This window comes from Struthio camelus, chromosome 8 (genome assembly GCF_040807025.1).
Source record: "Struthio camelus isolate bStrCam1 chromosome 8, bStrCam1.hap1, whole genome shotgun sequence".
In the NCBI taxonomy this organism is placed as follows: Eukaryota; Metazoa; Chordata; class Aves; order Struthioniformes; family Struthionidae; genus Struthio; species Struthio camelus.
In genome coordinates this window covers 6,895,377-6,918,114 of record NC_090949.1, presented here as the reverse complement: position 1 = coordinate 6,918,114, position 22,738 = coordinate 6,895,377, and the positions used below count along the sequence as shown (strand labels likewise).

The window sequence follows — 22,738 nt, the reverse complement described above, 5'->3', positions numbered from 1 at the left end:
CACCGGGCCGAGGGGGACGGCAGGCACGCGGCGGGGCAGAGCCCGAGAGCCCGGCCTGCTGCGGGATGGGGCCTGACCCGACTCAGTCCCCGCTGGCCATGGGCTCAGCAGCCGCATCCCCGGGGTGCAGCTGTGCAGAAATCAGCTAAATTTCCCCTGAAATTACAGCCCAACGCAGAAGCGCAGGTGCCCGCGGGGAGCCAGGGCAGGTGAGAGCCGGCCGCCCGAGGAGCACTTCCAAATAAGCTTACTCGGAAGCAAGGCTGAAGCGCCGGCGCCGCAGAAGCGGCCGGCGCTCATCCGAAACGCCTGCCGGAGCGCGGCCGCCGCCTGCGCTGGGCTCGCGCCGCCGTTGCACCAGGGAGCGGCTGCCCTTGCGCCGCGGGACAGCGAAGCGGCGGCTCCCTCGGTTGCACGCGGGCTGGGGCGAGCAGGTCTGGAGAACAGCCTGGGGAAAAAAATAAATAAATATCGAAATAACCCCAGAGGCAGAAGCGCAAAGCCCTCTATAATTAGGGGTAGGTACTCGGCACCCCTCAGCTTAGCCCTGGCTGAGGAGGCGGTGGCTCACCCCTGCCCTGAGCAAGGACTGCGCTGGGGCGAAGGAAGCGGGGTGCTGCCCTCCCGCAGGAACAAGCCTGTAAAAAGGCAGCTTTTCTATGGCTTCACTGATGTTTCCACCCAAAACCTTCCCCTGCGAGCCCTGGTAATCAGCCCTGCTTCCCCAGGCCTGGTGGCACCTCGCAGGGCAGCACCGAGGGGGCGCCCAAGGCGCGGGTGCAGCGCCGGTCACCGACGCTCCCGCCTAGCTGCCGTCTGGTTAGCCGACGACCGCGGCCTATTTCTTGAAGAGCGTTTGCCGAGCAGGAAAAGCCTCCCCGGGAGCCTCCATCGCTGCCCGCAGCCCCGGGACGGGGGTTTCAACATTTCACTTCGACAGCGAGGCCGAAGGGCGACGTTTCGGGGCCGAGCCGAGCAACGTCCGTCCGTGCGCCCAGCCGGGGAGGGAGGGGGGACCCCTGCTGCCCCCAGCCCTGCTTCGGCTCTCACAAAACCCAGGCGCCCGGCGCTTTCCTTTCGGCCCCCGGGGCTGAGCCGGAGGCGCCGCGTGGGCTGCGAACAGCCCCGGGCACCTCCGCCCGGCCGCTGCGGCGTTACCCCGCCGCCGGAAAAACCCCTGCCGTTAGCAAAGGGAGACAGACCCGCCGTTCCCCCCCCGCCTGGCAGGACGTCGAGACGGGCCAGGCCGCGAAGAGCACCCCGCGCGGCCGCCCCCGCCGCAGCCTCTCTCCCCTCCCGGCCGCCCCCGAGCCGCGGGCAAGGAGACTTCTGCCATGGCGGTGGTTTCTTTTTTCTTTTCTTTTTTGGTCAGTTTGAAATAATTTAAGAGCAACGCGGCAGCCCCGCGGGCAGAGGTTTCCAATGGGGTGAAGGAAGCCCCTTGGGGGACCCCCCCCCCCACCACCACCACCCCCGGACGCGCTCCGCGGCGGCTCCTTCATCCTGCTTCACCTCCCAGGCGCTGGGGGAAGCGGGTTTCACCCACTACCAGCGCTGGCGGGGTGAAATATTGCACAGCAACAGCCCGGTCTCTAGAGTTCGGGGCAGCTCGGACACGGGGCGCCTTCGTCCCCCCCCCGGCCCCGGGCGCACGAGGGAGCCGCAGCGCTCGGAGCGGTGCCCGGTCGCCGAGACGGCTCGTGCGCCGCCATCGCCGCTGTCGTCCTCCTCCTCCTCCTCCTACCGCCGGGCCGGCCGCTGCCTCAGCACGCGGAGGGACAGGGTGTCCGCCCGGAGCAGCAGCTCGCGGATGTGGGCCAACCCCAGGCCGGACACCGCGGCCCCGTTGACTTGGAGGATCTCGTCCCCCACGCCCAGGAGCCCCGCGTACAGCTTGGCCGTGCCGGCGTCCGCCATCTCCTGCACGTAGACGCCTGCGAAGCGAGGGGCGGTGAGGCGTGAGGCCAAAATGGCCGCCTGCCCTCCTAGGGCGCCCCCCTCGCTCCGTACCTGTGTCGGGCCGGCCGTGGCCGGAGGCCAGGCGAAAGCCGAAGGCGCCGTCAGGGGGCCGCTGCAGCTCCAGCTGGCTGGTGCCGTCGGGGAAGACCTCCACCACCCGCCCCACGGTGCGCAGCAGGTCGGGGGCGCCGATGTCCTCCGCGCTGAGCGAGCGCCGGGGCGCCGGGCCCCGCTTCCTGCCGGGGAGCAGAGCGCCGGGCCCGTGGGTGCCGCGGCCGGGGCGGCCGCCCGTGCGTCCCCCCCCCACGCGCCCCAGGCCTACCTGTCCCCCGGCTCGGCCACCACGTAGGCGCCGGCGCGGGGCGCCTTGCCGGGGACGGCGTGCAGGTTTTGGACGGAGGAGGCTTTCCGGAGCTGGCAGAAGGGTGACACCTAAGGAGAAACCACCGGGTTGAGACGGGGAGCCCAACCCGCGAGCGGGACACCCCGGGGTGGGGTGGGGGGGGGCTCACCAGGCGCAGGGACTGCAGCGAGGGGGACGTCCTGAGGCCGGGGAGAGGGGCGGCGGCGGGGGGCGCCGGGGCGGCCGGCAGCTGCTCCATGCTGTAGCAGCGGAAGCGGCCCAGGCGCTGCTTGGTGCTCTGGCTCAGGCTGCCCAGCAGCCGCCGCAGCCCCGCCGCCGAGGGGCTGCCGCCCCCGCTGCGGCCCGCGGCGGGCTCCGCCGGCGCCCTGCGGAGAGGGACCGCGTTTGTGCACCGCACGGCGGCAGCGGCGGGGGAACCCCCCCGCCTCGCCCGGCCTGCACCCCACCATAGGGTGGCACAGGCGCGGGCCGGCGCATCCGCTCACCCGCCGGCCGCGCTCCCTCGCGGGTCTCTCTTCCCCCTCGTGCGAGGTGTCTCTTCCCGCTCCGGGGCCGGGCAGGCGGCGGCGGGAGCGGACACCCGCTCAGCTCCGCTCTGCCCGGCGCCGTCCGGCGGCCCCCGGCCCCGCGTGTTGTTGCAGTTGTTGGTGGACGAGGCGCGGAGCCGCCGGGGGCTGCACGGCTCGGGGCGCCCCGCTTCCCGGCTCGGCGCCTCGGGGCCGCCGGCGGCCGCGGCTCTCCCGCAAGGCGCCGGGCAGCAGGCCTTTCCGGCGGCGGGCGGCGCGGACGCGCCGGCTCCCGGCGGCGAGGAGCGGGGGGCTCTGCCCGGCCCCGCGCCCCCTTCGCCCTCCTCTCGCCCGCTGGTTTTCCCGGGCGGCGCAGCGAGTGGCGAAAGCGCCGCCGGCCCGTCCGCCGCCGCGTCCCCGTTGGACCCCGAGTCCCGTCGCCCGCCGCCTTGCTCCCGCTCCGGCTTCGCGCCCCGCGGCTCCTTGCCCGGGGCGTCGCGCTGGCGGGCCCGGGGGTGGCGGTGGCCGGCCGGCCGGGCGCCCCGGGGTCCTGCCTCCTCGCTGTCCGTCCTGCAGCTGTCGGAGGTGTCGGTGCTCTCCAGGGCCGAGTCCACGTCATCGATGTAGGTCACGTCGCCGATGTAGGTCTCCTTGATCTTCTCGGTGTGGATGCGCTGCCGGGAAGGGAGGATCCACAGGGGAGACCCCCGGGGGCCTAAAGTCCTGGTTTTCGGCTCCGGCGGGGGAGCCTTTGCCTCCTGGCGCTCGCCCGGGCTGTTTTCCTGCGCGGCGGCGCTGCTCCCGGCGCGAGGGTCCCCGCTCCGGCCGGCCACGGAGGCGCCGAGGAAGGAGCCGCAGGCTTCGCACTTGCCCCCGGCGCTCGCCGCAGCCCCCGGACCCCCGGGCGCCGCCGGCCCCCGGCTCGGCCGCTCTCCGCCACTCCCGCGGCCGGCCGGGTCGGGCTGGGGGAGCGGCGAGCCCCGGCGGCCCAGGGAGCAGAGGGCCGAATCCAGCGCCCGGCGCTGCCGCAGCTGCAGCCGCTCCAGGTAGCGGACCTCGGCGTCGCGGGCCGACTCGTCCTCGAAGCGCACGCGGGAGGGCGAGGGCCCGCGCGCCCGCCGCCGCTGCCCGCAGCTGGACTCGCCGCTCGACGAGTCGCTCAGGCTCCCGCTGGCCGGCGCGTCTCCATCCCTCCGCTTCGGCTCCGGGGCGGGCGTCCCGCCGGGCTCCCTAGGGCGAGGACGGACGAGCTGCGGAGGCGGCCGGCGCTCAGGGCTGCGGCCACCGGGAAAACCCCTCTGCGGCCAGCAGGCGAGGGGAAAAACCCCGGGGCAGGTGGGTTGTGCGCGAAAGGGCAGGGGCGGAAAGTCAAGGCAGCTGCTCTTCGGTTCAAGGTGGAGGGTGTTTCGCTGCAGCCTGCACCTACAATCCGCGCGGACTACAGAAACGCTTCCCAGCCCTCGCTTTTGTGCTCCGACCGAGACCAGCTTTCCTTCAAGCCCCGGCGCGCAGCTAACCGGGCTGCAAAACCCAAACCGCGTGTGATCCCCCCCTGCCCTGCCCAACCCTTGCACGCGCCGCGGGGCTTTGCTGCAGCCCTCCGCCCGGGGACGCACGGCGTGCCAGCCCCGAACCCCGCGCGGGCGCCTGGGGCGCAGCGGGGACTCACCTGCGGCCCGGCGAGCCGGCGGGCAGGATGTCGTGGCTGGCGCGCAGCGGGTTCGTCCGCGCCTTCATGCGGGCTCGCTGCAGCAGCTGCTTGGCCTGCTCGTGCCGCGGGCTCAGCCCGAGCTCCGGCCCGGCACCGAAGGCCCTGCAGCCCGGCCGACGGGATTAGGGGGGGGGAAAAAATAACAGGGATTAGAAGTGGTTTAACGGTGACGAGGGCGCTGCTCGGCTCGGAAAAAAACCCGCCCAGCCTCCAATCACAGGCGTGCCGCCCGGCGCGGGAGCCCCGGCGGGACGGAGGGCAGGAGCGGGCAGCCGCCTGCCCGCCCCCCGCGGCAGCCTTAGCGCCGAGGGAGCGGACGACGCGTGGGGAAACTGAGGCACGCGCCGCCTCCGACCCCTGCAGACACGGCGCGGCGCCCCGAGCCGCTGCCAAGGCGGGTACGCCTGGGACCAAGTCCGTGCTGCCCGCCGCTCACCTCGCTCCCGTCCTGCCCCCGCGCCTCCCGGCCGCGGCCCGGGCACCCGCGGGCTGGCCGAGGGAGCGGACCCTGCTCGGGCGCTGCCGCCCCCCCCTTCGCTGCCGCCCTAATCCCCTCCGATTAATTTAATCAGCTCGGGCAGTCGCTTGGGGAAGCGTGGCGTTAACCCCTGGGCGTCGGGCCGGGGCGAGCAAACTACCGTCCCGCCTTCGCGCCCCAGCACCCTCCCGCCCGCCGCCCCGGGACCTACCTGCAGCTTTCGGCGTCGGGCAGGGAGACGCCCGAGTCCCAGTCGGCGTCGCTCGCCGGCGGCTCTGAAACGCGGCGGACGCGTCAGCGCCTCGAGCCGAGCCGACCCGCCGGCGCCTCCCTCCGCGCCCGGCACCCACCGTGAGCGGGGACGGCGGCCGCCCGGCCCGGCGCCAGCCCCAGCACCTCCTGCAGCAGCCGCCGGTTCCTCTCCACGCGCTGGGCCAGCGACAGCCCCGCGTCGGCCCCGGCGGGCGCCGGCATCCTCCAGGGCCCCCCGGCCCGCCCGCGGCACGCGGTGCCGGGCGCCGTCGCAGCACCCGCGGCCCCGCCACCGTCCAGCGGCCCGTCCGTCAGGTACGTGCGGACCTGGGCCCGCGGCTCCGGCGCCCCGTCCGCCCCCGGCTTGGCCCTGCGAGGCCGCGGCTTCTTGGGCGAGGGGCGCTCGGGGGCGGCCGGCGCGGCGCCCGCCGGCCTCCCGGCCCCCCGCTTCTCCTTGAGGGCCTTCACCTTGCCCTCGAGGACGGCGTGGGGGCCCCGGGCGGCCTCGGGGCTCTCGGCCGGCGCCTGGGCCCGGCCGCGCTGCTTCGGGGGCCGCGGCGCCCGCCGCGTCTCGCCGGGCGAGCCCCCCTCCATGCCGGCGCGCTGCCTCCCGGGGCGCCCTGCGGGGAGAAGACGCAGCGGAGGGTGGGCGAGCGCCCGGCCGGTCCCCTTCCGCCTCGAGCATCCGCCCAAAGCCGGAGGGGGGCGACGGGGGGGAAAGGAGCCTGCCGAGGGCATCGCCGGCGGGGAGACGCTGGCCGGAGCCTCCTCGTCGTCGTCGTCCCCCCCCCGCTGCCCCCGTCCCTCGGGGCCCGGCGGCAGGGGAGCGGCGGCGGCACCGGGCGCCCCACGGCCCTCGGGCGCCCCGCCAGGGGTTTCCTTACCCCGCGGCCCTCCCAGGGGCCGGAGCAGGGCATCGCAGACGGGCCGGGAAGAGGGAGAGGAAGGCGGAAGAGGGGAAGGAAGCAAGGAAAAAAAAAAAAAAAGGGAAGAAAAAAAAAAACGGCACAAACCAGCAAATCCCGGCCCCTTCGGCAGCGCTCGGCCGGGCTGCCGGCCCTCCCTCCTCCTCCTCCTCCTCAGCGCACTCCTGCAACCCAGCTGCAGGGCGACGCCGGACACCGGGGCGCCCGACCGAGAACAGCCCAAACACAGAAACGCGAACCGGCTGCGCCTTGCCCGCGCCGCCAGCCGGCCGGGCCCACGGAGGGACGGAGGCGGCGCGGGGGCCGAGCGGCCCGCGCAGGGCTGTAACCCTACACGCGGCGGCGCGGGCGCCCTGGCCGGCCGTCGGGGGCGTCCTTTGGGGAGGGCTGCCAGAGCCCCCGGCTCCCTCCGAGGGAGCCGAGCAGCGCGGCCCTTCCCGAAATCCCCGCCGGCGGAGGCTGCGAGGGGAGAGGGGCTCTGCCCGCCGAGGAACGGCCGCCGCGAGGCCGAGCCCTGCCGGAGGACGGGTGGGGGGAAGCGGCCGTGTCGTGGCCGAGGGGCCCCCAACCCGGGGAAGCAACGCCCCGTCCTCTCCCTGCCTCCCCCAAGGCCATGCAAAACTCGCCACGCGCGTGCCACCGCTGCTGCCTCGCCCCAGGTCGAGCGGGCGCCGCAGGCGCTGGGGCTCGGCTCGAGGCCGCGCCGGCGGCAGGAGGGCGCAGCCCGCTTACCTGGCCGCTCTCAGGCTGCCGTCGCCGCGCAAACGGGCTGGCGGCCGGCACGGGGGGCCGCGGCCTCGCCCGGCCCGGGGCTGCCGCTTTAAGCTGCGGCTTTTGATATTCGTGATTGGTTTCATAATCCCACCGAAAAGGAAATCACCGGGATTATGAAATTGTTTTAATCCTCCTGCGCGGCTCAGGCCCCGCCAGCGCGAGCGGTAGGAAAATCACTTGCGTCTTCTCAAAAGGGCCTCCCGCGCCCGAGCGGCCCCAGCCCGCCAGCTGCCCGCCGAAGGCACGTTTCAATTTCCGGCGCCGGCCCGGCCTCGCAAATCCCATCGCGGCTGAAAAAGAGCCGGCGGGTTTCATTCCCGGCGGGGCCCGCCTGGGCGCAAAGCTGGATCGACAGGAGCCCGCGCGGATTAATCCTCGCTCGGGGCGGGCTCCAGCGGGCTGGGAGCGGGGAAACCCGCCCGGCCGGCCGGCGATGTCCTCGGGCGAGTGCGGCCCCAGCCCTCCTGCCCCGGGTTGCTGCAGAGCCACGGCGGGTTCGGAGCGACAGCCCGGGAGGGCGAGCGCAAGGCAGGGACCTACGGGCTCTCGGCAGGCTGGGACGAGCGGTCGGCTGCAGCGGCACCCCGGGGATGTTTCAGGCCCATGATGTCTGCCTGGCGGGGCAGGTTTAAGAGAAGCAAGGATTTAATCGCCTGCGGGGAGGCCGTTAAGCTGAGGGCAAAGCTCCCGCTGTCACCTCGCCAGGGCGAGGACACCCCGGGTGCTGCGCAACCCGGGCGGCGCAGCGAGGGCCCTGCCGGGCGCGGAGGAGAAAGGCTCCGCAAAGCCGCTGACACGAGCGGAAACAGGCCGAGATTAATTTCAAGGCACTATGTGTTTTTTTTTTTTTCCCCCTCCTAGTGGAAGATTGATTACAAGAGACGATGAAGGGATTTAACAGAACAAAATGAAAACACAGACCCCAAACAACCACCCAGCGCTTGGCTGCCGGCCTTCACCCGGCCCCCTCGGCCCCCGGCAGGTGAAGACAACGCCTCGAACCGGAGCTGGTCGAGACAGGGCCACCAAGGGTTCCCCTAAGGAGCAAGACCTTTTTGGAGGTACAAAGCAGTCTGTGCCCAAGATTTCCTCCGGCAACGCCCCCTCTGCCAGGCGACCGCCCGGCTGGGCGTTCGGTCCCAGCCCCGCGCACGGTGACGATAACCCGGCCAGTGCGAAGAAACCCTCCTGCCGCCCCTCGCTGCTGTTCCCAACACCTGCCCCAAACCCTGCTACCACAAAATACGGCGCCTGTGCCCCTTAGTGAGTAATAGGGCTGAGGGCCCAAACAGAAACACCACTTCTGTCTTGAACTTTGCAGGCTGACTAAGGCACAAGCCTGGTTCGGCTGGAGCCAGGGCCTGACGCCGGCGCTGGCGGAGCTGCTGCCGCCTTCCCTTTCCCCTCCCCAGCTTCTGAAGGGCAGCAAACGCCTGGTTGGTAGGGACAACACCCAGGGCACGTGTGCGTGTCCCTGCGGTGCCCAAACCGCTTTGATTCACAGCTCTCCAAGCCAAAAATCGCTTGGCAAAAACGTATCAAAGAGCCCACGACGAAGCAGAGGTGGGGCGTTATTACCGCCAGGCCCACGAACGCCAGCAAAGGCCCTCCTCTTTCCTCCCTCCTTTGCGAGCAGCAGCACCGGCACGGCTAGGACGGACACGGTGCGGAGGGCAGCCAGGCCGGCCGCGTCCCCCAGAGCTGGGCCACAGCTGGGCACCGCGCAGCCCGTCTCCGCAGCGGTGCTGGAAACGGTCACGAGCAGGGGCAGGCGACGGTTCCCGAGATCTGGAGTACTGATCAGTGCAAACCAGCTCTCGACAGCCAAGCGATACCAGAAAGAACTGAATTTTACAGCCCCAGACCTGGGCCTTGCCCCTTTCCCCCCAGCAAGTCGCAGGAGTTTTGAACACCCGCTTAGAGCAGGTTTGGACCATGCTTCGGGACTTCAGGGCCTCCAAGATCTGCTCTTTAAAAGTGTGAGAAATAGCGTGGTTTCCTGCCCCGGCTCCCGGCCCTGCCAGAGTTTGGTGCGGGCACACAGTCTCCTGAATAAACCAGACAGCACTGTCTGAGTTCAAAAATTCAACTCGCATCACTCTACAGGGAAGGGATAAAGAGAGACACAGACTGGTGACAAAAGAGCCAGCAGATCATTGGAAAACAAAGAGCTTGTAATAATGAAAAAAGGACAGATTTAGTAACCAATCACTTTTTCCTTTTAAAAACACAATCACAGTAACTTTGCTTTATACGACCACCTAGAAACTATGAAACAGTATCACATTGTGCATTTTTTTTTTAAACCTACTTATCAAGAAGGGTATTCCACACTTCAAAAATTATATCCATTTGGGAAGGAAAGAGGAGACAGCTAATAGCGCAGTCACAGATACATCATGAGTCCAAGCAAGCGGCAATTCTTTGTCCTCACCTTTTCCACTTGGCCAAAAAAGAAGAGTGGAGAAGGGGATAGCAAAAGAGAAAAAAGGAGGAAAGAAAGCACCCACAGAGGACTAATCACATTCCATAATTACTTTTGACATCTACAGTTCAGGGCTTCATAGAATAAATCATTTAGACCAACACAGCGGGGAGAGGGGGAGAGGAAGATGGCAGTGGGACAAGGGGGAAATTTCAGAAGAGGTAAATGCATTCCCACCCCTCGGCCCCTTCCAAACACTGTTCATTTGATAGGAGGATCTACAGGATAGGAAGATAGTCACAAATGCAAACAGGCTACCGAATTTACTTTCTGGAGCAAAGAGTTCACAATTTGGTCTCAAGAGCTTGAGGGAATGTCACACCACAATGCGTCTGGTGGGTGCCTCTCGCCTCCACCTCACCAGGACCGCGCAGGGCGCACCCAGGCCAGCACAGCCTCCGATTCCCACAGCAATAGGGCTGGGCACCGCTATCCAAATTTCACCAGTATCCACGGCCCTTTCCTCTCCTCCCCCTCCCCAAAACCTGCATTTCTCTTGCAGCTCCAGTGATTTTCCCATGATGTTGCAGCCGACACTGAAGCCCCCAGGGTACGATGATACGCTAGTTTAAGCCCACAGCGGTGGCAGCTCATACCTTTGTCCCAAAGCGCAGCATTTGGGTCAGGTGGATGGCATCATGTAAGGGAGGCAAGGTTTCATTAAATAGCCACCGAGACCAACTAGGACTGGTGCAGAGTTACCATAATGACCTTCCCCTAGGAGCCCCAGCCCCCTTTCCAAGGGGATAAAACAACCCAATAGCCTTCCGGAATAACAGTTAAGATGTTTAAGGCAGAAGATTTTCTTCCCCCCGTGAGTGCAAATCAGAACCGCGGAGGAGAGAAGGGAGGACACAGGGCCAAGACGCAGCACTTTGAGCTCACCTTCTCAAGCAGATCTGGTTTTGTGCTTCCAGCACTCGAGCCAAGCCGCCCACCCAGCCGTCAGGGGGGTGCAGCAAGCCACCAAAGTCCCAGGGATGTTTCCAAACACGATGGCCTAACATCAGGGCCACAAACCACCTGCTCTGCAAAGGCCTGGAGCGCACACCAGTGCCAAAGCGAGGCGCGCCCAGCAGCATCCTTGCAGGATAAAGCCAAAGTTACTTCGGTGTTCAAAACCTGCACAAAGTTTGAACACTCTGCCATCTCCATTGCGTCTCAGAAGATTTGCAGCAAAATCCCAGGGACTTTCAGCTCCTGACCTGAACCAGGGCTGTGCTATCCCTCCCCGCCTCTTCCCGGTGCACACAAACACAGCCGTGACAGCTGAGTCCCGACGGTGAACGCTGCTGCCTGGCCATGCCACGAAGGCCAGCGTGTTGGTCCTCTCCCCTTCAGCAGGCAGGTCTGGCCGGAGGAGAGCTCCTCCGAGGAACTTGCAAGAGGAACTTTGAGCCTGGCAGGCAGCAGTGAAGGAAAGGGGAGAGTGATCCAGTTCTTTTTGGCCCCCCAGTAAGCAGCAGCAACAGTCGGAACAAGTAGCACACGAGAAAAGGACCAGGGAAGTAAGAGCAGCTTCCATTGCCTAGAGAAAGGGTCAAACTCGCTGCTCCACAAGAGATTTTTCTTCCCTACGATTCTCTGCCGAAAGCCACTGCCCACCTTCTCTGCACACCATGTGTCTCATTATCTTCAGAAAAACAGCAAGGGCAAAGAGGCTGACAAAATAAGAATGGCCGGGAGAAGGGCAGGGGGAGGTGTAAGACAGGCAACATTGGACTTTGGGAACACGCCTGGATTTGAGAGGTAGGAGCTTTTTTGATACCCACAGGCGACAGCCATGAATGCTTCAAATACATTTCTAAGACATGGTGGGAAAACAACAGTTCAGGCTGACAGAGCCCAACATAGGCTGACCCTTGCTTGCCAAATCTGGTTCTGTAAAGCCAAAACCTGCCCTATGACTAAGGTGTTATTCACCCCTCCAACCCTGACAGCTTCCTTGCTCCTTTCAGAAGGATGCATTCACAGACCAAGGCATTCCCTTCTACAAAGCAGGGGAAGGGCATGGCTTTGCTGGTGACTATTTGCCGGTGAGGCACACCCAAAGCCACGGAGAGCAGTGGGAGCTGGAGGCAACGCTGGGAACTCCAGCTAGCAGCTATAAACTCTGCATGCTGCAAATGATAGTCTGCAACCCAAAAATCCTAACCTCCCGCACCTTGCAAATGCTTGGAAGGGCAAGAAGGATGGAAAGCATCTGGGAATGAGCACGGAGAAATGAGTTCCTCTAAGGGTGCTGGCTGTCTTCAGCAGTCACCGGTCTTATTGGTGGCATCTCTTCCCTTTAGATGGGACCATTCATAAGGGCTTCAACCAGATAAGAGGGGCTTCCGCCCTCCCCAGAGCCGAGCGGAAACCACCACCTCTGACAAGCCCCAGTCCTACCGAGTTGCAGTGAAAGAGGGAGAACTCAATAGCTGAGAGGACATGCTGCTTTGTAGTGGCCAGATCACAGAATTGTCTCAGCTTCTACTTTCAGAAGTCAAGACCAGGTTTCTAGCAATGTCCCAACATTTAAAGCACTGGATGAAATAACGCAGCTCCTTTTTGTTCTGCTCCTCCCCCCACCCCCCTTCTCGATTGCCACCCTACTTCTCTCCCTCCAGCAGTGTTTTCTAATACCCATTTCCATTCCATCTGCAAAGCCTGCTCATGAAATTAAGCCATCCTAGGACTACCATCTTCTCTTACTCTTGTTTTGCAGATTGCTCACAAGGAGCGAAGGGCCAATTTTCTACCACCATCTGCTCTGCTTTATTATATCTCATTTGATTGGCCAGATGTTATTACATTCTCAGAGCCATCCTGCTCTTAGCGCTAACTCTTGGGAGGAGCCTGCACCCCTAATTTCTCCAAAGTCTCTGTTAGGTAGGGAATACACACATGCAGTGCCAGGGAAATGGGATTCTTTTAAAGCCATGCTTCCAGGATTTCAGACTACTTTCCTCAGAGAGAGCATCTTCACTGCCAAAAGGGACAACGTTTTATTTTAGGAGATAACATTTGCTAGCCGTAGCACATCTCCTCCCCTTTTTCTTATTTCTCCTGGCAGCAAAGACAGAAAGAGGAGGAAAAGGAAAGAGCAGAGCAGGGAAGAGGAAAGGTCGAAGCAGCAGATGGACAGAGGGAATTCTTGCTTTCCATAAGGATTTGACAATCTACAGAATAATTATTTGCAACTCAATCCTTCCTTTCAGGTTAGGGATCAAATCGTAAGATCCTGCACTACTGCTCACTAACGTGAGAAGCAGGCCACCTAAACATACCCAGCTCTCCCCAGCCGAGCTCAGGAAGGCAGAGAATTCCTAGTGGTTTTGTCTCACCATAACATTGCTCTCTGTACCAAGCTGCAAAGTACTTTTTTTCATTCCCTCCGAAAGGGAGAATTACCAGTAAGCTCTGTTTCTTCTTATAACGCACCACTTGCTTAAGCAACAACAGCTGTTTATTTTGGATTGTTCCCCTTGGTGTGGCTACTCTCCTCTTAAAATACCCACAGGTATGTACGGCTTCACTATTCTCCACCGTTCCTAGTTGCTGAAAATACCCTATTAGTTAGCTTCCGCGTGAGAGCGCGCCCCATTCTCTGCGCACCTATGAAAGATTTGAACACGGCAACAATTGCTGCAACGCCAATGAAAAAACAAGACATTATAAGGGGCTTTATATCCCAGACTCCACTTCCATATGAACAGGAACCTCTGTTTAGTATGAACAATAGACTGCAGGGAGTTAAACAAGGGAAGCCAGACTCCCGGGCACCGAAAGGACGAAGAGCAGAACTCCCCGCTAGTCCCCATTGTTCAGACTCCCTCCTGTCGGAGCGGACTGAGGCTGAAACAGCAGCTAGCCGCACAGGAGGAGCGACACGACACGCACATCATCTACTCCACCATAAGGACACAATCACAGTCAGCAGATCAATGACAGAGCAGAGGCATTTCCTGGCAGGTCCATCAGAGTTTCTTGGTAAGTTTAGAGCATGTCACAGAAGTGTAGGTAGCTACAGATTTGCAATGTTGCCCTTGTTCTGTCAAGGGGCACCGGTTTACTACTACTTAAGTTATTTTTACCTATTTGAAATTAAACGAAGAGAACTAAGTTTCCTTCTTCAGTTCCTCTGGGCAAGAGGCACAGCAGGCAAACAGAAAACGCAATGCACCAGTCATGTGAGAAACCATGCTATTAGCTAATGAAAAAATAATATCAACTGAACAGCAGCTGAGCAGGGACTCCTACTATTCCATTGTCAAAACTAGACGCGAGTCCGTGGACAGACATCAACACAACGATCCTACTTTAAGGGTTTCAACTCTCACTTGCAGTCCTAGCAGTAGCTACATGGCGACAGCTGCCAAAGAGCTGGGACGCAAGGAAAGGTGGTTAAGGAAGGAGAGCCGCAGTCCCGAGGACCATGCCCATACCAACACGACAAACTTCAGCAGTCCTGGCTGCGAAATTCAGCTCTGGGCTGGACAGGGGGTTCAAGGGAACTGAGGAGCTTCCCTCAGCCACTGACAGCGTTCTGGGCGAGAGCGGGGCAGGCACATCACACGATGCCAATGAGCACTGGGACCCTGCGTGCACAGCCTGCAGCTGGGCAGCACAGCTGCCCCAGGCATGTTTCTTCTTCTAAGGGACAGGAGACCAGTATCAAGTTATCATCATTGTTCCTATACAACTTAGCAATACAGATGCCCTTTACCTGAGTCTGCTCGGCAGGATCACGCTTCCTCAAGTGAGGTGATAAGACTGGGCAAAGGGCATAGACAGCAATCAAACCCTGGGAAAGCGTGCTGGGACAATGCCTGAGGGCCTTTTTCCAAAGTCGGGGAAAAGAGCCATCGTGAGGGGGCCTTTTATTTCAACTTCCACTTCCCTATTAGGTGGGCACAATACAATCCTTTCCTTGCTCCATGGCAGCTCTTCGAAGCACAACCACCCCTGAACCAAAGCCTGCTAAATTCCCCACCCTGTCCACAGGAAAGATCTCGTCCTCACCTTGCCCCACTTTGCTTTTGCCGTACAGAGCTGCAGGAGAAGGCCAGGAAAGCTCCCTGCCTGGCATGCAATGGATCGTGCCCTCGCTTTATCCGGTGAAGATTAAGGCTATGAAAAACAACTGTTGATCTGGACAATGAAGTTCTCAACCCTTAGTTTGCCTAGCTGTTTGTGCTATTGGCAGGACCTAACTCTCCTTTAAAAAGGTTTTAGGATCATTTGCTCTACTTTCACACAGCTGCATGGAAAGTCGGGGATGAACTGGCACATGAGATATGCCCAGGCATCTGAAGCAGTAGCAGCAACTAAAAATTAGAAAGAGAAACTTTGGTTTAAAATAAAATTGAAAAGAAAGTAAGAGAAAAAAGGTAAACGGGTGCAAGTTGTCTCAGGAGAGGGGTATTTGCAAGGCATAACCCCATAACCCTAGAGATCTAGATCTACGTTCCCGGCTTTGTTTTACCATTACAACCTTCATTGCACAGGACTCAAAATCACTCTCATATGGTTGTTAAGTTTCATAAATAATGTGAAAACTATATGCAACAGATACATCATATTTCCAAAAAATTATAAGAAAAGTTACATCAAATTAAAAAGTAGCTTCATGAATGAAGATACTGCTCTAAGTGCACTTTCCCTGCAAGTGCAGCCAGTGCCTCAGCGCTGGATATGAAGGAAAAAAACAAAAACAAAAAATCAGATTTAAAAACCTAAGTCCGGTTTCAACCAGTCAAAACCGGGTCAAGCAGAAACCGAGCATGGTCTCGGCACTGTCCCATTAGGGAGTCCCTATGATGCTTCTTCATCCAGATAGGTTTGTATGTCCTTGTTGAGACTGTAAACAATCCTTCTTTCCTGAACTGTCCTCTTGATTGGCAAAATGAAGTAAAATATTTTATTTTTTAAAATAGAAAATCAAAATTAACCCAGAAGAAACGAAACAAAACACAGTGAGCTTGTTGGAGTCCATAGGATCCGGTCTGGAAGAGCTCGGAAAACATGTTCAGTGTTTTCTCCTGTTTTCAACTGGAACTGTACCAGAGATTGGGTTACTTGGGGAAGAGGGGAATAGAACGGAAAATAAGGGATGCGGAATAAGAGACTGCGGCAGTTTCATGTGTTCGCTTCGTCGTCTGTGTCCTCTATCAATACCTTAGTGTCACGAGCCTTGGACCTGCAAAAAACAAACAAACAAAAAGCACTCACTGGGAGAGCAAAACCCCATTACTACACGCAGAGAGTAAAACCACGCTGGACTTGCAAATTTTTCTTATGCAGATGGGGAATAAGCAGGCTACTGGAATTGTTTTGCACTCCCCCATTCTCAGTGGGAATAGATGAGCTGTACAGATACGCACCAGCTGTCCCCTAGCATCTTCCTCCCCTTCACCCTCCCAGCACCACCCAGGCCGCTTTCTGCGCACGCACAATGCCCTCTGCCGGGCTGTGCCGACAAGGGACAGGACACAAAACGTTCTGGCGCTGCTGGGTGCGTCCATCTGCTTGCCAGCACAGGAGTCCATAAAACCCTTGCAGCAGACACTGCAAATCAAAGTGAATGTCCCTGTTCAATCTGTCACTGAGCTACGCAAAGGTGCAGCAGCTTATTTAATAACATGCTCGACATGCCTCGGTTCATTGCATGTCTCAAGGATAAATGGAGCCTTCAATCTATTTATTTAAATCAACCTCCATGGCTGACCACTACTCAACTAGGGCTGACGGAGCAGAACAGTGTGGCATCAATGCCTTGGAAACCACACCACGTTCCTTATTCCAGGAGCAATGCGAGGACAGCACAGGTTTTGGCTTTTGTTTGGTGTGCATCCTGGCTAGGCAGACTGAGCCCTTTGGCGGAACTCAAGGTGTCTCACGCCTTTCTCCTCCCCCCTCTACCATCCCATCTTTGGGGCACGGAAAGAAACTAGAGAGACAGGACATGAGGTGCCTTAGGGAATTCTACGTGGCCTTTGTCCACATTCTCTCTGCAGAAAGTTTTTAGTCTGAAACAGCCACACAAAGAGTTACACATTTACTCTAAGCCAACAGAGATGAGAAGCAGGGCCCAAGGCTGCGGCTCTGGCCAGAGTACATCCTTTGTGTGACAGCTACTGCCTCCTTTTCCTCCCATCTGCACCTCCCAGGCAGTGATGAAACAGGGAGATGTGCTGCAGTGATTGCACAATGCTTTTTATATGCTGAGCTTCTTTAACCCACAGTAGCCCGGGCTTGCCTCTTCACCAAGGGGCAGGGCTCAGGAGCAGCGCTGGGGGAGAAAAAGTGGTGCGTGGACACTGGAGCACCCTGTGGCACTTAGAGCAGTGAAGGTAAGCGAACAGGTTCGGGGGTGGGATGCAATATGGGGAAAGGTTTAGGGTGCAAGAACTCGGCAGGGAGGGGAACAGAAAGAATATCTACATGGGTTTACACTTGAGAGAAGAAAGGGTCCGAGATCCCACTTATGAGATCTTAACCAAATGATATTTGAGATCTTGGGGCAGCCTAAGTCTGGGAACGGCTGGCTGAAGAGAACCTCTCTTCCAGGCGTAGATACATCACCTCTGGCAACTGCTAAAGGCTGTTTTTGCTGGAAGGGCCCTTCTCTGGGGAACTCCCTTTCTCAGGGCTTAGGGAGAACCCAAAGGTGATGTAAAAGATGGAGGAACCCTCCAGGAGAGGCATATTTACTTACTAATAGGACCTGCCCTTCCTTTGAAGGACTATTTCAGCTGAGGTCTTAGCATGACTATCCAGTACTTCAAAGCCTTAAACGACCACCTTGCATCAACAACAAGGAGCCCAATACATAATTTGGTTTGTTGCACTAGAGGAGAAGTTAAACATACTGCGAAGCAAGACGAGGTCTGCGCAAGGACACGCTCTGGCTGCGCTTCCACTGTTTGTTCTTCTGGCGGTTTCGGACACCATCTTCCTGGTCCATCATCTGCTCCAAGAGTGTCTGATCATCGGCGTTGAGCGGTGCCACGGAGATGTCCCGCACGGCACGGAACTCACCACAGTTATTCAGGTGCTCGTTCTCCAGCCGGAAGAAGTTCCACACAAACCGTCTAGATAGAAAAAGGTGAAATGCATCAGTTCACTTCCACTTTTACAGGCATTGTCCATGTTTGGCAGAGCACTGGTACAGTCACCAAGATACCACTGCCTTTCTCACTGACCACAAACTGCCTCTGGGGAACACGCTATAGAGAGAAACAGCAAGTGACCAACAGCAACAGCTGCTACAACATCTTCCCAGAGGTGGACCAAATTCTCTGGAGAATAGCAGATCTGGCAGGCTTATTCATTGTCCTAACAGGGACGATCACCCTTGTTTGGATAGCACAGAGGTAGCCAAGCATTACAAGTGAAAGGAAAAGCATATGGCAACCTCCACCACATAGATGAATGAGGTTCGGCTTTAAGTTGTTACTCATCTCAAGAGGCTGGAGGAGGCTCCAGCTAGAGTACAAATGCATAAAATACACTGAAACCTTACAGGACCAAAAGCAATGAAGCAGAATCCAAATTAGTATTTAGAAAAGCAGCAGAGAGCTGAGAATAACTGTAAACGCAGCATCAAGTGAAATTTCAACTGCTTCTGCCAATAAGGTAATTTTAAGGAGAAATTTAGTAATAACAAAACTCAAGGTTAGGTCTAGGTATACAGGGAACAAAAAGCACAGCACGAAGGACCCAGCCCCACGGTCCTGTGAAGCACTGTAGAGCTTTCATGAGTCAGCACACCGCTTGGAATAAATGTTCCTGTAAGACCTAATCTTCCGTTTCAAAGACCTGCAGCTTCTGTGTCCAAGCAGCGAAGCACTTCCCACTGTGCTGACGTTATACAAGTATTAAAAATGTAAAATAGAAATGAACTGCTCAGCCAAGCAGCCTTACCGGAAAACCTCAAGTGGGGCAAAGACAGTGGAAATTATGTCCCCAGCATATGGAAAGATCTGCATGGAAGTGAGGGAGACCTGGATGGTCCAGGCAAAACGCAGGATCACGTCCTCTACAATGGCACAATAGTAGTATGCCTAAAGAACAAGACAGACAAACAGCACAGGTTAACTTACATGTTCTACATAAAAGACAGACTGGCTCAGGCCTTCAAGAACAGGCAGGCCTGTACGCTTAAGCTTTTAAGTTAACTCCCTAGCTTTCCACTATACAGGAATTAAATCCTAGATTGGCTGCACAATCAGTGTCTTCAGGCTCTGTGCAAGGAAGATGCAATAACACTTCTTCCTTTCCCTATACTTCCCATTCCTGGAGAGTGGATTCTAATAAGCCCAAGGTTCACTGCAAACCCGCAGCATTTCCCACACATTCACATACCTGCATCAAACTTGGAAGAAATATCATAGAATAGTTTACCGCTTGGAACCAGTTTCATGGACCTTGGAAAGCACCACTGAACACCACAGGCAGCTCAGCAACAGAACCCGCCAGTGGTCTATGCAAAAGTTTTGTACAGATGTGGTAAGATCTGCTTTAAAATTGATTTATGCTTGTGTGGCTTCTCATTGTAGATACAGCTATCCTGCTACAGAAGCAGCAGAAATATACAGAATTTGCTTCTCAACCAACAGAAACGTGAACAGTATGAAATAATCTCTTCGGAGCAAATGACCCCTACCGCTGAGAAAATCCTAATGCATAGCGTTCAGGAAGCACTACTGAACAACTGCAACGTCTTCTCAACTTAACAAATGCTGTTAAAGTATTCAAAACTTTCTCTAAAATAAGAGCAGGCTGCGTACGCACTTTCTGTGGGTAGACGATCTCTTCTCGAAGAAAGGTATTTTCACCAGCATTTTTGTCAAAGAGACCCCAATCCATCTTCAGGTCCCAAATAAGGGTATAGCAGGAGCTGATGAAATAGAAGATAATCCACAGGTAGAAGAACACTTGGGTATCACTGTGGTTTTTAGCTGGAAAAGAGAAAAACACCATACTTCTGTTTAACTTAAAGCCGGTTGCTTCTTAAAGCACCTCTAAACTGGCTGACGTGATCGGCGGAAGTTACGCTCCTTTTATCCAAGTTCCTGGAAAATCAGGTCAACTGATCTGAAGCAAACCGAAAGCCTTATCAGGAATCATCTTTAGACCGGACTTTGAATTCCGCCTTTAAACTCTGCTCAATGTTCTGCACTCGGAATTGAAATTTGCTTTAAAATTTTTCTTATCTTGAAACTTGTGGTAGATCTGTTATTCTAACTCTCAACAGCAGGTGGAAGCTGAGGGCTGTATTTCACAAAGGACACAGGCTTGTACAAAGGAAAAAGCACTGAGGCAATGCTCAGTTAGTCGGGTTGCGTTAAAACATATCCGAGTTGGTATCCATATAAACAACGGCAAAATAATGCATTAAAGGCCTGAAAGAGGATGGAAAACACAGAAACTTCCACTAGCCATTTCAGGGGTGGTGGTGGTAAGGGAGAAAAAGTCAAGAAAAGGCAACATATTAATATCTATGTATAAATCCTGAAGAAGGCTCAGGAGGGAGTTTTAAACTCCTATTCAGAGCGCTTATTTTTTTTAAAAGGAGGTCTATAGGATCAAAGTCTGTCCATTAACGGATATGCTTTTGTAGCTCAGAGGAGGTTCTCAGTTCCACTTAAAAAGGCTACGCTGCTCCCCCGGTTCCTCTAAGTTCCCTTACATCAGTCACCTGGGCAAAAACAATCAGTTCTGTTAGTGTGGTTTTTTTTCCTTCCAATTAGTAACTAAATTTGGATCACACAGTTCATAAAAATAACACGTGCTATAATGCTTTGTAAGGCTGAGACATTTTGCATCTCGCTGCCATCAGGTATCTTTCCTTCTCTTTGTGAAGTGACTGAATTTGCTCATTCACCAACTCCTTGTAACAAAGCCAATAACAATGTTTCACGTACAAAACTGATGCCACACTAACATAAGTGACAGCAGTGCTTTCCATATATGTGGCTTTAAAACAACAAAAGCCTTCAAGCTGATCACAGAGGGAGTAACAGCGCAATTTGCTCTTTCCTTCCCTTTCCGTTTTTAACAATTACGATATAAACGTAATGTGGCGAGCCGATAAAATTAATGGAGGTGAAAATGAGAGGCATAGTGTGTGAGTACATTCTTCCCATTATGCCCTCCAGGCTTCCTGGATATGATGTGCAGGATATAGGTCAAATACACACACTCATTCTCTTCGCAAAACACACCCCCTAGAGCAAACTATTAAAATCACTTGTGCAGCAAAGCCTATCTGCAGCGAAGCTTCAAAGTAACAGAGGACAAGGACGAGAGCTTTCCTTGAGCTTTCAGGTTTGGCTAGCTTTCCTGCTTTTTGTGCAAGGTTAGAAGTATCTGAGTAGTGCCCCTCATCCTCCTGCAGTTCAGCTTTAGCAAGGGGCAGGTCTAACCATCGAACCCCATCACTCAACATCGTCACTTCCGATAGCGCCACGACATCACCTGGAAGCACGCACAAAAGTCCTTCAGAACGCAGGCTCCGACGCCCAGGGACATTAACGCTGCTGCTATAAATCACCTTTCCTACTCCTTTTTCAAAGTGCAATTGCCCACAAAACAGGGCACAGGTGAGGTTTTTGAAGCTCTAGCAACTAGGGCTCTACTATTAGATTTCATTTTGTCCCAGCCGTTTCTCCAAAGTCTCCCCTGCGTCATTTCACGAGGAAGGAAAGGCCGACGCTGATGCTCAGTGACTTACAGCCACTAAGCCATGCTTGCCAACATTATTTTTAGCTCATTAGACCTCCGTGTTTATCAACTACAGGATGCTAAAGGACAATTCAGAGATAATTAGGGAATTAATTGCTTTAAAAGCATCTAAATGCTCCAGACTACCCTCTGGGGCCACATTCTTTGTGTAGGGAGCTTAGGCTTGTCAGTTAGGCCATGCTGGATTTTCTCTTTTGCTCAGGACAGGACTCAAACAGACGGAGTCCTACTCCACATCTTCGGGAGCAGAAATGGGGATGGGAGCGCGGAGAGTATCATCCGGTCCCACACGTTTGGCCACATCCACAGCCACGTGCTTGGCCACATCCACAGCTTGAACCAGGCACTGCGGATGCAGCGGCTTGGCAGGGCACTTCCTTGGAGTCCTTCACTCGAGCAAGGGTGCAGTCTGGCCTCACGGGTTCATCCCTCAAGCTATGTAAGGGCAGCCAGTGAAACTGGAGCCAATAAAACTGCACCCTACACTGGCAATTACATAGCAAAGTGATTTTAAAAGTTAATGCTGCTTAAAGCCACATTACCTTAAAGGTTATTTTGTGCAGTTACTGAAAGGAGGAGTATGAGGAAGAGAGACTCGAGTATGGACTCTTGTTGCATTAGCAATCGCCTCCAAAGGATGTGCTTGCTCTTAGCCTGTTCTCATGGCTTCTGCTCCCTCTCCCTCTCCCTCCCCCTGTCTTCACAGCAGTCTCTTCGCTGGCACCTGGGGTCATGCTGCCTGCCCCTTGCTCCTGCTTCCTTTCTCACCCAAGAGTCGTATAACGCATTTGGGTCCTGAAGAACTCCATCACAAAACTAAATCACTCCCTAGTAAAATGCCCCAATTAGAACAAGACTACTGGACTCCTCAGCTTTGGCATTTGAGTCTCTTCCTTTAATCACTTGCCCTCTTTTTCTGCCTGCCTGCAATTCTGCTTGATACCTTCCTTCCTTCTGTCCTCATTGGTATTCAGCTGGTGTGCAGAAATATGTTACTGCTCTAGGCAAGCAATTATATCTCAGTCTCCACTGGCTGGTCCTAGTGGCCCTCTTCAGTGCTGCTCAGGAGGCTGGAAAATCAAGGCATTGATATTCTGCCCAGAGGTTCCATCTACTACTCGTCTGCCAGTTTTTCCAGGAACAATACACTGCTGTGTATGTTGATGATGATGTCAGGGCCTATTTAAATAGGAACTGTTTCACCTTATAGTCCTTCTTTGTTTAATGATGTGCTAAAAACCACTTAAAAACATGATCAAAGATGGATGGACACAGGAAGAGAGAAGCACATTGGACACCTGGTGGAACTTAATCTTCCAGAGAGGAAAAAGACACAGTCTTTAGCAGCCCGTGGACTCAAGTAATCCTCTTACAATGTAATTGCCAGTCCACCCAGTAAGAGGTGCATGAAGGACCTTTGGATTCAATGTTCGAGAGGGCACCACCATGCAACGACTTCCCAAGCTACACAGCTATTCAAAACAGCACGCACAAGAGCAAAAACACTGTCAGCACCAAATCTCTACATCTCAAGTTACGGCTGCACGTCC

At 56.9% G+C, this 22,738-nt stretch overlaps 2 protein-coding genes across 4 annotated transcripts in view; both read right to left on the bottom strand.

Annotated features, from left to right (window-relative positions):
* Positions 1 to 1,366: 1,366 nt before the first annotated feature.
* Positions 1,367 to 6,207, bottom strand: KIAA1614 (KIAA1614 ortholog). Its single transcript, XM_068952543.1, has 9 exons — positions 6,155 to 6,207; positions 5,369 to 5,890; positions 5,230 to 5,293; positions 4,499 to 4,642; positions 2,809 to 4,059; positions 2,472 to 2,688; positions 2,282 to 2,391; positions 2,011 to 2,195; positions 1,367 to 1,934 (listed from the first exon to the last, which is right to left on the bottom strand). The coding sequence occupies exons 2-9, from the start codon at positions 5,862 to 5,864 to the stop codon at positions 1,741 to 1,743; spliced, it is 2,661 nt and encodes an 886-aa protein (XP_068808644.1). The 5' UTR covers positions 5,865 to 5,890; positions 6,155 to 6,207; the 3' UTR covers positions 1,367 to 1,740.
* A 2,916-nt stretch (positions 6,208 to 9,123) lies between these two features.
* Positions 9,124 to 22,738, bottom strand: part of XPR1 (xenotropic and polytropic retrovirus receptor 1) — a 126,176-nt gene continuing 112,561 nt past the window's right edge. For all 3 annotated transcript variants that reach the window (XM_068951813.1, XM_068951814.1, XM_068951815.1), the window contains 4 exons: positions 19,236 to 19,402; positions 18,366 to 18,505; positions 17,312 to 17,533; positions 9,124 to 15,639 (listed from right to left, as the gene is read on the bottom strand). In XM_068951813.1, coding sequence (XP_068807914.1) covers positions 15,579 to 15,639; positions 17,312 to 17,533; positions 18,366 to 18,505; positions 19,236 to 19,402 — 590 coding nt within the window. In that variant the 3' untranslated portion in view covers positions 9,124 to 15,578. The remainder of the gene's footprint in view (positions 15,640 to 17,311; positions 17,534 to 18,365; positions 18,506 to 19,235; positions 19,403 to 22,738) is intronic.

Coding starts and splice junctions, on each gene's coding strand:
- KIAA1614 (XM_068952543.1), bottom strand. CDS start 5,864: ATGGAGGGGGGCTCGCCCGGCGAGACGCGGCGGGCGCCGCGGCCCCCG. Junction 4,643..5,229: donor CCCGACGCCGAAAGCTGCAG/GTAGGTCCCGGG, acceptor GCCGGGCTGCAG/GGCCTTCGGTGCCGGGCCGG. Junction 2,196..2,281: donor GTGGCCGAGCCGGGGGACAG/GTAGGCCTGGGG, acceptor GCTCCCCGGCAG/GAAGCGGGGCCCGGCGCCCC.